Genomic DNA, 12,524 nt, shown 5'->3' with positions numbered 1-12,524 from the left:
TTACCATCTTTCTGTTAGGTTATGCCAATCTTTCAGCCCAGCCTCTCACTTCTGTTCCAGCTCCTGCACGAAGGAGAATACAGCAGCAGCAGCATAAAAGAATTCAACAAACATTTCATGCAGATAGAGAAGCATTCCCAGTGTGAGGAGCACACCTGTAAAGCTTTCTTGAGAAGGTGCAATTGTGCCAGCTCTGGCACAGGGGGCAGACCCACAGTGTGGCTGCAGCGCTGGCACAAAAGGAAGCATAAGAAGGTTGCTAACACTTATTTTCCAGCCTTTTGAGCAAGGCAGATTCTGTCTGCTGAGAGGAATTAATCAGACCTGCCATTCTCATTGCTCTGGTGTGGGCAGCACCACCCTGAACCAGCCAGACACTGCAGAGCTTCTCAGAGCTAACAACAGAAACAGTTGGAGCTGAAGCAGCAGCTTCCAAGGACACTGTTCAGAGGGTACTAGAAAGATGTAAAGAATGTTTAAAGCTGTGAAAAATGGGATTTTGGGTTTATAAACGAAGTCTTAGACAACCTCTGGAAAAACAGAAAGACTTGTTTGAAGACAGGTCTTCTCTATGGAGGGGACTGAAAACAATCTACATTTCAAGAGAAGAGGTTCCTGAAAAAGCCTCTTGGAGATAATGGGCAAACACTACTTGCTGGGCTATGTTTTCTGGATAACTTTTTTCCTGGTAGATACTGATTCACTGAAATACATACCTCATTATTCAGTCTCCTTTTACTAGCTTATTTACCAGATACTTAATGAAAAAATGATATCAGTGACAATTGCATTGTGACTTAACCACCCCTATAATTTCTTGAAAGTCAGTTTCTCAGACAATGAAAAAAAAAAAACCATAAAAAGAAAGAGAAAAATAAAGATGTTCCCATGGTCTGTTAGGAGCCAGAAAACAAATTCAGCTTTGTCAGGAAATCCCATCAGAGCTTTCCAGAGAGCTGCATGGGATTACATTTTTCAAAAGGACTGAAAAGTTTTAGGAGCATGTCCCACCGTTAAAAGTGATTTAGACTAACGACCTTAAGCATTGTTGCATGCCCTGCTTCATGCTCTGTCTTGTCCAGCCCAGTGAGGGGTGGGGTTCTTCCACAGCTCCTGACAGATCCAGGTGCAAGGTGCAGTTTCTGCAGCTTCAGGATGGAGGTGACTGGCCCTGAGCAGGAAGAGCAGAGGGGACAGGAACCTTTCCTGGCCAGCACAAAGCACTGGTGTGGCAGGACTGTCCTCCCAGGCTGGGCTGGGAATAGAGCAGCTTCCCTTCTGCTGCTCATGGCTCAGCTTCAAAGCAGAACTTCAAGGAAACTGCACCTTCTGTGCTGCCAACCCCTTCAGCAGGGGCCATCTGTCACAGGTCACCACATGCCCAGCCCCAGACACTCTCAAAAGCAGATGCCTTGACAGTGGCTTGCAGGCTCCCAGTGCCACATCCCTTTCTCCTGCTCCAATCTGTGATTTCTTTCTTGTTCTAGTGAGAAGGCCTTTTAGGAGAGAGGCAAGGCACACAAAATACTTATGAAAGTAATTGAAGGTGTTTTATTCCACTTGCACTTTTACAACAGAAAAACTAGTTTAAAAAATTCACACCTACCATGGTATGCTTGACCTAAATTCTTCAGTGCTGTTCCTTCATTTTGTGAGACTAGAAATAATTCCTAAATGTGTAAAATATTAAACATGAAACATAAAAATTGATGAACCTGTTCATGTACTGCAGTGTTCACTTTAAATTGATGGATTTTCTGGTGCTTTGTTTTTTATTGACAATAAATTACCATTCTGTGCCATGTAAACTTGTGAACTTTCACATGGGATAGGTAGGAGTGCAATTTTGGCCTAATAGTTAAATTAGGTAGATGGTTTTGTTAAAATATTTTGCATTAAAGGAGCTTTTCATTTAGGATTTCTATGGAACCATAATTTTAAAAATGCAAATAAGTGATTGGATGCCCTCCAGCTCTCAGCTGCTAGATAAATCAAATAAATTTGGTCTAAACAAACTCCGAACTCCTGATAAATGCCCTGTATTCAACCCAAATCAGGTGTCAAACTGGAGTGAATGCACTGGTATAAACTGGTTGTTTTGTCAGCATAGCTGAAAAAGATATATAAAACCCAAGCCAAGCCATTAAGCACATGTACGTGGTCCACAAGCAGATTTTAGCAGTAAGTTCTACATACTCAAGCTTTTTGTTGGATCAAGACTTCACTTTTTACCCATCCAAAGCTCCATTCCAGTTAAGAGAAATGTTGTCTGAATTATGGGCTGAGTAAGAAATTAATATGGACCCTGACTTCTGGCCAGACATTGGTACCACATAATTTCTTTGCCATTATAATTCTAATCTGCTGTGCTATCTGCTGTTTGAAGCTCATCTCACTACAAGTTTCCAAGGAAACAAATTTAGGCTCACACGTACATTAATGAGAATGGCACCTCAGCTTTCAGATGATGGACTAGCCCTGCCCTTCACTTTGTTTACATTCACCAAACCTGACACTGAAAATGGTCCAGAGCTCAGGGAAAAGACTGAAAGGTCTGTGCTGCACCTTCTTTGTTCACTGCACACTTCTGTCTCTGTTCAGAAAGGTGAACCTTATTGCTTCTGAAAGTATGTTTTCTTTTTCCTGAGCTTTAAGTGGATGCCAGTTATGACAAAACCTGCCAGGGTTGCTGCTGTGCCAGAAACCAGGTAGGCAATTCCCAGGAATGGGTTACTTCCACCACTCCACACCACGGTTGAAAGAATCACATGCTTCCTCCCCTTGAATCTGGTAACAGGGAAATCTGAGAGAAGGATGTTAAGATTTCACTAACAAAGTGTACATTAAATGCTCAAAAAGCTTTCCAAGGCATAAAGAGTTTTGAGGGCTGCATTTGCTGCCAAAACTCCTTTAACTCATTGGTGATGTTTCTGCAATTCTGGATACAAAAACCCAGCTGCTCTTTGGGAGGTGGTAGGCAGCTGGTAGTAAGAAACCCAGTTATTTTAGATACAGTCTTTGTGTGCATGTGGAAATACTTACTTTTCCAAAACATTGTAAATTTCAGATTCATTATTTATAGGACTGCTACTGCATTAATTTGCTATGAAAGCTCAGTTGAAAATGGGCCTTTTGGGAAGCTTATCATGATACTCCACATAGTCTCTGCGAGGGTAAGTGCTCAGCTCTACCTAATATGTTGAAGTCCAGAATGTTATATGAGTTTACCTTTCATCTCTCCCATGGAAGCTTTCAGAATAGAACCATGACAGAACATAACCACATTTCTATCAGCTGAGAAAGAAGAGGAATTTATGGTCATGTTGACATAACTCCTGCTGACAAAAGGAGTTCTTTAGTCAGCAGAGTTCCCACTGTTGGCTGTGAGGGGACAGATCACCAGCACAAAAGCTCTTGTCAGTCAGGACATGGCCCAAATCCCTCGAGGCTCTCCTGACACAGGGGTGTTCCTCACGGCTTCTTTGCCAGTTGCCCACACAAATCCTATTCACCTCCATGTCACTGTAACTCCCTGGGAGTCTCAGGGAATGTGAAAGGATACTGTAGGAAATCTGGAAGGTGTAATTCCCTGCTGGCAGGCCCTCTGCGAAGCGCCGAACGTGTCTGACGCGCCGGTAGAGATTCCGGAACGTGGCAAAGGCTGACACTCGCATCCAGATAATGAAGTCATCGTTCACATAACCGTTGTTCCTCTCATCTTCCTCATCCAACAGGTACACTGGCTTCTGCCAGTAAGGAGGTCTGGCTGTGCCTGGTCACAAAGAGGCAAAGCAGGAAAGACACTGTCTGTAAAATCTGTGGTTGCTGAGATTCTGGGCCTCACACAACCAACGCGGAATATGAGCAGTGGTAGATACAGGAGACACTGTGCAAAATTATATATATGCCAGAAAACAGCATCTCCAAGCATGTCCTCAAACATGAGGACAAATGTGAGGACAAACATGAGGACAAACACTCACCTCAAACATGAATTAACAGTTTAACAGTACCCAGGGACTGCTACACATTAGAACCTTCAATGCTACACACTTCTCCTTCACATTAGAACCTTCTCCTTCAAAGGAGAAACAAAGTGACTTGCACAAGTGAAAATACTGTTTATTCTGGATTCTCATCTCTTCAGCAAGCAATATGTTCTCTATAATGAGGAGCTTGCCTTCATTTTTACACATTAATATATTCCTGTACAACTAGAAAGGCGCCTTTTGCAGCCTAATGGCACAGCCTATGACATTTAAAATTTGTCCCATGAACATGGCTTAGATCATTAGCTCTTGCCTATTGCACCCAGCTCTGATCCACAAGAGGCAGCTTTTAGCCCCAGCTCAATGGAGATCAACCATAACAAGGAAACAGCCCTAGGAAACAAGTCTGAAAGAACTAGTGACAAAGGCAGCCTCTCATGTCTCACAACTGCCCAAGAATCTGCACAGGCATGAGGGAAAGATGGGATGTGCAATTCTCCTTCACAGATATTTTCAAAGGAAAAAAAAAAAAAAGCAACTGCTTCCTTGCTTTCTCTGGACAGATTAGGCATTACAAGAAAGTATAAAGAAGGGTATTGATGTGGGCTAACTTCAGTCTTCCAAAACCATTTTTTCGTCATTTCTATGGTCAATTAAAAAAGTTAAAAGGTGGTATTTTGGATAAATATGCCTTCTGCTATCAGTCACCCTCTAAACCCTCCTTCTTCAACTTGCTTTCTTGCTATTTCTCCCAAAGGTGATTTTTCTGAGAATGGGAGACATATGAAGGGGGAGATAGGGAGGCCACTGAAAGATAAGGACCACCAGCAGAACCATTCTTACCTGCAAATGCAGAAGAGAGATTGTATGACTCAGGATTGCGAAATTTCACATTTTTATCTGTCCACCAACTGTTTCCAGTCTTCAGCAGTGGCACTTGAATCATAGATGAGTTATAATTGTAAAACAGATCAATAGTATCTGCAGGGAATACAAAAAGCAACATCTCTGAGTCAAAGGCAGTCATTCTAATTGCCAGAATGACTAACAAAAAAAAAGGCACATTGAAGCATCTTTCAAGTGGATAGAAAACCTGAACATCCTGGGCCTGTATGGAGCACTGCACATTTCACAAGAAGAACTAAGGTACCACCGTCTTAGAACTACTGAAGTTTTAAAGACTGAACATTTCCTATCAATCCCTGTGTATGTTGTGCATGCTTCTCATGTCCATCAGCTCCTGTGGGACTACCTTCTTTGAAAATCACTTTCTGAGCTCTCTAGCTAGTTACAGAAGTTACTGTCCTAGCTAGTTTCCCCTAGAATTTCTTTGACAGTTGTCCCAAAACTTTGCTATACATGATGTGTTTTCAGGGACTAGGGTAGAGATAGAAGCACAATCAAGGGAATCCAGTCCTTTGGAAATAAAAATTGCTTTAGTTTTATGCCAGTTAGAGCTTGCTTACCAACTTGGACACAAACACTTTCTTCAATCAAAAACCATTTAGTTAAAATTTTGCCTAACCATGCTGTCCAGTTTCAGTGGGCGAACAGCACTTGTTTTTATCCATTACTATTTTCCTACATAGATTAGTTTAATATAAGGCAAAACCATTATAGGATGGATTAACAGCTCTGTAAACCCCTAGGCAGTCAATGGGATGATGGGCAGGGACAATCAGATGATACAGGTGGGGAGGGGTTGCCTTTTAGGAGACATGAAAAACACAACTCAGCTGCATAAGCATCAATGAAAAGATACTTTTTTTTTTTGTTTTCTTCTACAAAACCTCTGTTCATGCAGCTCCTTAAAGCTCAGACACAATCTTCTGGGAAATGATAATTTCTCAGAATCTCTGCTGGTCAGAGTGACTCTGAGATAGGTACAAACTTCTTTTTCCCAGCCTGGCCATTGAAGAAGGAGTCAGGATTTTTCTATTCTCGTTCTCAAGGTTGTTTATTGTTTCTTATTTATAACATTCTTTCTCCGACCCTCCAAGGTCTGTCTGCCAGGTTGGGTTGAGGCACACTGACTGCCCTTGGGGCGGTGTTATCTTTTTATACTAAAAACTACAATAACTTCCCAATACCTATCATCTATGTTAGACAGTGAGTTTCTACCTTAAACCAATCCAAAAGTGTCACCATCACAGCAGAAGATGGAGGCCAAGAAGAAGAAGAAGAAGGAGAAAGACTGGACATGCCCAGGTTCCTCCATCTTACTTCCTGAACCCCCATTCTAAAAACTCCAAAAATCTATTTTTCACCCTGTGACAAACGAACTATTATTCTACTTAAACTCTCTTGACTTGTAATTCTTCATATAAAGGTGGTAATTTGCTCCATAGGTCAAAATCAAAGGCACAGGGGTCTTGGGCTCTGGGCCAAAGTCTCTGAGCCCCTTGGCAGGGCCTCAAGTCCTCCAGGGCAGCCAGAGGAATTTCCTGGGTTCTGACAATCATTCTGTGGCCCACCACATCCCCAGATATTTGTCACCACTTCATTAACAGGAATTGCAATGCTCTGAGCTCTGCCTGCGCAGTTTCTTGTCTTGACTCTCCCTCCCAGGCTCCAGAACAGTGTGGGCTGCACACAGCTGGGCTCTGCTGGCCTAGGTCTGAGCCCAGCCCAGTAAATCCCACTTCCAGCAGCAGGTGGATAAGCAGGCAGATGAAAATCAAATGGATCTAGAAGTTACTGGATGCAACTGGCTTTCACAAGTCCCCTGGTGTAGGTGGTGCAGCTGCTTGGAAAGAGCTGCTGCCTTCTCAAAACCTGCTGCATGGAACACGTTAAAAAAAGAGTGAGAGCAAGGAGTGGTAGAAACTGGAATACAAAAAAGATGGGGTAGTGGAGAAAAGTCTGTAGTTTTTGTTGCTTTTCTTTCCAAAGATACATTCTGAAATCTCTCAAGCGTATTCAGAAATAGATTATGCCCATTAGATTACTACAAAGATCAAATCCAGGATCAAATTAGGACTATGAATGCTTCCAGCATTCTAGAACAAAAATGAAACTGTGTAGATCCAAAGATCCAAAGTAAAGTGGAGAATGTGGAGAGTGCCTCCTTCTAAGCACATGATTGTGGGAAGGCAGAATCTGGGCTCTCCCATCACTGTATAAGAATGTGCTTTTTAGCACATTGTATGGAGAAAAGACTCTTTTTCCAACATGGAAGTATGGGGAGATGAAAATGTTCACATTGTAGATATCAAGCAAAAGCCTCCATGCTAAAGTAAGCAGATGTTAAAGTAGCTGTGATCCTATGAGAAGTTTGAACAGAGAAGGAGAGAAGAGTGATGAAGATCCTGTGCTCCTAGGAAGAAGATAATTTCAGATACAGATAATGAGAACCTTTGCCTTTAAATAACTCATCTTTAAAACAGTACCCCATAAGTTGACATGGCCCATAAACACAGCTGTGGGAAAAGTTTGTGGAAAATGGGAGGGATCTCACGATTGCAGATTTCCCCAGGCAGCTGCTATTCGTGGAGAGAGCCAGGATAGAACTGTTTTCTTGTAGAGAAGTCTCCATAACATTAACAAGAGAGACTTCTCTCCCTAAATGAATGAAGAAAGACTATTCTAGCCAAGAAATCTCAAATTAGCAAACCAAAACCATGACACCCTCCTTCTAAGAATGTGATTGTGAGGAGGCAGAATCTGGGCTCTCCCATCACTGTACAGGAATGTGCTTTTTAGCAAGGAAGTATACCGAATCTACTGTATCCTTGTTCCTTATTTCAAGAGGGCCTAAATTCCTCACTCCTACTGTACACTCACATGGAAGAGGGCCTTAGAAAATGAGAAATCTCCCTGAGTTTCCAAACAAGGGCCAAGTTACTAACAGTAGGAAGCAGAGCCTCACGTTCACCAGAGCAGCACCACCAAACAAAGCCTTTTATGGGAGAAAGTGGAGGCCTTGCAGTAGCAGGTCTGCCCTGCCATGGGGAAGGGAATAGTGTGAAGAGGGAGTCAGGAAGGGGCAGAGGAAAGTCCCACGTACCATTGAACATGCTGTTGGCAATGGCCCCGCACGGCGCCATCGGGGTCCCGTTCCTGTAGGTGCTGAAGGGCGCGCAGTAGCTCCTCTGGATCTGCATTCAAGGTCACACAACAATCAGGCACAGACCCAGGGTTTGCTTTTAACTGGTGTCCTCCCATGCCTTCTTCTGAAAAGCCACTGAACAATTAAGTCTCCAGTACCTTTTGGTCACATTAGAGAGACAGCAAATGAATGGGTCTGTAGTTCAGGAACACCTTCCATATCTAGGCACAGAAACTTAAGGTCTTCACCAAATTCTGCTGCCGACTTGCAAGCACCAGACTACAAAAAACAGGTTTGGGGATCTGCTATTGTAAAATGGCTACAACTGGAAATGTTCCAGTGAAGCCCTGGCGTACCCTAGAACACCTTATTTTACCTTCTTTTTAATTCTGACCTGGGCTGAATTAGTGCTGGAGAACAGCAGATGTAGTTGGCCAAATTACTGCAAGTCAACAAGGCCAAATCTTGATGTATGAAGATACAGAATGAAAACCAGAAGTCCCCCTCAGCTTTACTACATCTTTTCTACCACATTTTATAAGAAACTATAAATCTTCAGGTTTCAGCATGGAAACATTTTCAAGTAACTTCAATGAGCTGTATAGCTGATTGGCACAAAAGCAAAAAGCAGCTGCATCTTTATGCAAACAAACAAGCTGACAGGACACTTGCAGAGTTTTAAGAAGCATTTTATAGAAATGAGGAACATGTCTTGAGAGTTGTAAGAAGCATTTTAGAGAAACAATAGATTACCATGGCACCATCATATATACTGAAAGGACACGTGGACTATGTGTATATTAAGAAATGCTACTTTTAAGCCCAAAAAAATATGCTTTAGATTTTTAAGTAAAAACCTGAATGCCATGATTGCATTCTCCAGTTTCCTTATGCAGGTCTGCTGCAGGTGATGCTGTGTACTCCCTCTTTAGACATCTGAATTGCATACTTAGAATGCTACATGATACCACTTATTTCAGAACTAACCTTTTCCTGCTCCTTGCCCGCTTCCAAAGACCAATGGCAAAACTAAAGACTTAGAATAACTCAATTCCCTAGCCCTAGCTAGGGAATAATTCAGTTTCCTAGCACAGTTTAAAACACTTCTGGCTAAGAAGACTGACAACACAAGAAGGAAAAGCTTTCTGTATATGTGTTTGAAAAAGACGATGTATTTTTAATCAGCACTACAAGGTGTAGGTTTGAGAACTGCAACACAGGACTGACATATTTTATTTTCCCCCCACCCCCTTCAACCTTCCTCTCTTACTAACTTATTAGGCATAATGGCCCCAATAAGCATAAAAGCCATGACCAAACACTGAAAATCTGTACTTTATTATTCCCTAGAGGCACTTAAACACACTTATGGTTCTCCATATGGTCAAAGGCACACCTGGTGGAAGTGCTGCTGATCTCACAACAGAAAAAGAAAACTTACATTTACATTTCGGCCCAACAGCTGCGCGTCACTTCTTGATTTCACATACCGACGGTGGTTTTGATAGAAGTTTTGCAGACCATAGTACATAAAAACATCACCCTAGAATCCAAGGATAAATCCCTTCAATAAGGAGAGTTCATGAAGGCAATGAGGAATCTTATTACTTAGTAAAAAAGGGGTGAAGAGAGTACTTATATTAAAATGTCTCTAACTACACCCTAAGCAATACAGCAGTCATGGGCTAGAATCTAATCTTTACCCTAACTGTAGGATTTTATGTTTTGGCACAAAATTAAACATAATTTAAATCACCAAACAAAACCTAAAATAAAAATGCCTGATATTTTACTCAAGATGGCATGGCTGGCCATGAACTTGCAATGACTATGAATCATATTGCAGAGACAGACACTCATTTTCCATTAAAGAACATACACAAAAACCTTCACATTCAAAGAAGAATGCTGGGCAGGCAAATCATGCATGAAGGGTAATTATGCAACTATAAAAAACCCATTACTCAGTTAAATTAACTTCTCATCTCAAACATCACTGTAATCTGGAGAATTACAAAGTATTTTAACAGCCTTCTCAATACTGAAGAATCCTAAAGTGACTTTAAATTACACTGTCATTTTAAGGGATCATTTATTCAGTACTAAGTATAAAATCTCTTTGGCAGAACATGAAGCATTTTAACAGTCTCAATAACACGACCTGGTAGTTTAAGGAAGGAAATTAAGGATATTTTTTCCAAAAGAAACTTCAGAATCACATTGCTAGACTTGAATTATTTCAAAGACCTTGGGGATTAGCAGCACAACTCTTGTAAAAATGACTACAGGGGTCTACTTATGTAAAGTGGTCAGAGCTTCAGATTTCCTTCTCACTTGAGAGCTTAGGAGGGCAGCAACAACCAATCCCAGGCCAAGGGCAAGCCTTTGCCTCTGACTCAGAGAGAGACAGAGAGAGGTCACCTCCACAATCAAATACCATTTCCTCCACCCCCTTCTCCTTGGGCATCTCCCAGTCAAGGGGCCTGGTCTTGATTATTAATACCAAAATGAACAACAAAGGCTAAAGTGTAAAATTTTGAGCATTACATGTTCTGAAAAAGTACAAAGCAAATTTAGCCAGGAGCTCTACAGAACAGAATTACTGTCTTCTCTCATTTAGGGATATAAGTAACAGGTGGTACTCAGCAACCTGAGTTGATTTTTGCACCCACTTACCAATATATCTTCCTTTAGCGTGAAATTAATAGAACAGTGGCATTCCTTATTCCAGTTAGAGGAATTTTCACGGAGCTTTGAACAATCTGAGCATTTATCTGAATAATCTATCTGTCAGAAAAGTGAACAAGGAAATATATTGTCATAAAGAACATGCTCATAGGAAAAGGTTAGTGGTTTATGTCCAAGGCTTCTCAGAGCTGTTCTCTTTTAAGTGACCCTGGACTGCCAAAAACATTGTTGAAAATGAAGAGGCAGAGTGAGGATTTGGCCTCAATGAACAACAACAAAATTTATCCCTATTTTAAAGCTGGTTTAATGCCTTTTGGTGACTGTTGCAGAACTGTCACGTCTGCTCCTCAGCAAAGGAGTGCTGAGTGAAGTACACTTCTGCAGCTTGGGCTGGCTGACCAAGTAATGCTGGACAAATCCCCACATGCATCATGTGCTCAGTGTTGGCTCCAAACAGGAGTCTATTCACAACACCACAGGTCTGAATAACCTTTTCTGCAGGAGGGATTTAAACATTAGGGCTCTCTGTATTTCAAGCTTTTGCCCAACAAACATGAATGTTCTTATAGTGTCAAACACTCTGTGAGGGATTTGCTTATTTCCCTTCAAAACCCCAGAAGATAATGACAACATTTTGGCAGTAATTATCACCCATATTTCAGATATTACCACCCAGTGCTCTGATTTTATTGATGACCAACTGCCTCTGAAGATTTTCACAGGAATACCAGCTTCTGGACACATGTCCAAGGCATAAAGCCATTGCTATCATCTTTACTCAAAAGCAAAAACTCAAAGCCTTTTCTCTCCAAACCTGGCCTGGTTTCTACTTTACAGAATATCAAAGAACACCACTCCCAAACCAACCTGTATTTCTCTGACGCTGTTTGCAGACAGGACAAGGCAGACTCCCACAGTGAGGCAGAATGCCCCTGTCAGAAAGAAGCTGGAGAGCACAGATGCAATGGTGAGCTGGGGCTTCCAAGCTGGCAGCCTCTGCTGTTTGAATGCACTGTTATCTGGACACCTGGAAGGCTGGGCTTCTCCTTCTCTGGGAATAACACTTGTCTTGTTTTTCATTTTCTTCTTGGTGAGAGAAAGGAGGTATATCCTTGTGCTGGAGAATGTTTCAGCTGAAATACTGTCTTTATTGTTAGGAGACTGCATTCGTTGTTCAAACTTGCATTATGGTGAGGAATTACTTATTAACTAGATCTCTCTCTTCCTTGTTTTCTGTACTTGTGCCTGGATCCCCATGATCAGCTTGTACCAACCAAGTGATTGTGTACTTTGATCAGGGTGTCCAGTTCATTCCTCCTGGAAAAGCTTACATATATTTTTCCTGCTCCGCAGCTCATTAGAATTTGTTATGACTTATTCCTTTGCAGGGATACTGGCAGCTATACTGGGATTTCTGTGTAATTTCAGATGCATTATTTCTTCTCCCTTCACTTCCACAGTTGCCCAGCTAACAGGCATGGCATACAAGGAAAGGAGCTCTACTCCAGTTGCACTGGATTCCACTGGGGAGGACTGCAGGAGCTGAGACAGCACTGCACAGAGAACATGGCTTTGGAAGACCAAACCAATTTTCTTAACCTATTACATTCATTGCTATTGATTGAGATGCAATTAAAGGTTGTAAAAAGGTTGTGTATTCTTTATCATAGAAGGACAACTCATTTTTAAAATACCCAATTTGGATCAATGGCTTCCCAAGATACTGATGATTTCCTTATCTCTATTCATCTTGTTCTCTGAAAAAGAATCCATCCATTCCCTACTATCTGCAATAACAA

The 12,524-nt window shown here is 41.7% G+C and overlaps 1 protein-coding gene across 1 annotated transcript; it reads right to left on the bottom strand.

Moving 5' to 3' along the window:
• Window positions 1-1,528: 1,528 nt before the first annotated feature.
• On the bottom strand, window positions 1,529-12,390 carry LOC129117426 (cell cycle control protein 50C-like). The gene is made up of 7 exons (XM_054628080.2): window positions 11,593-12,390; window positions 10,714-10,824; window positions 9,479-9,580; window positions 7,996-8,086; window positions 4,833-4,970; window positions 3,563-3,772; window positions 1,529-2,803 (listed from the first exon to the last, which is right to left on the bottom strand). The coding sequence occupies exons 1-7, from the start codon at window positions 11,890-11,892 to the stop codon at window positions 2,613-2,615; spliced, it is 1,143 nt and encodes a 380-aa protein (XP_054484055.2). The 5' UTR covers window positions 11,893-12,390; the 3' UTR covers window positions 1,529-2,612.
• Window positions 12,391-12,524: the final 134 nt, after the last annotated feature.

Source organism: Agelaius phoeniceus, chromosome 2 (genome assembly GCF_051311805.1).
Source record: "Agelaius phoeniceus isolate bAgePho1 chromosome 2, bAgePho1.hap1, whole genome shotgun sequence".
NCBI classification, from domain to species: Eukaryota; Metazoa; Chordata; class Aves; order Passeriformes; family Icteridae; genus Agelaius; species Agelaius phoeniceus.
The sequence above is the reverse complement of the archived record's forward strand: the minus strand, read 5'-3'. Positions and strand labels throughout refer to the sequence as shown.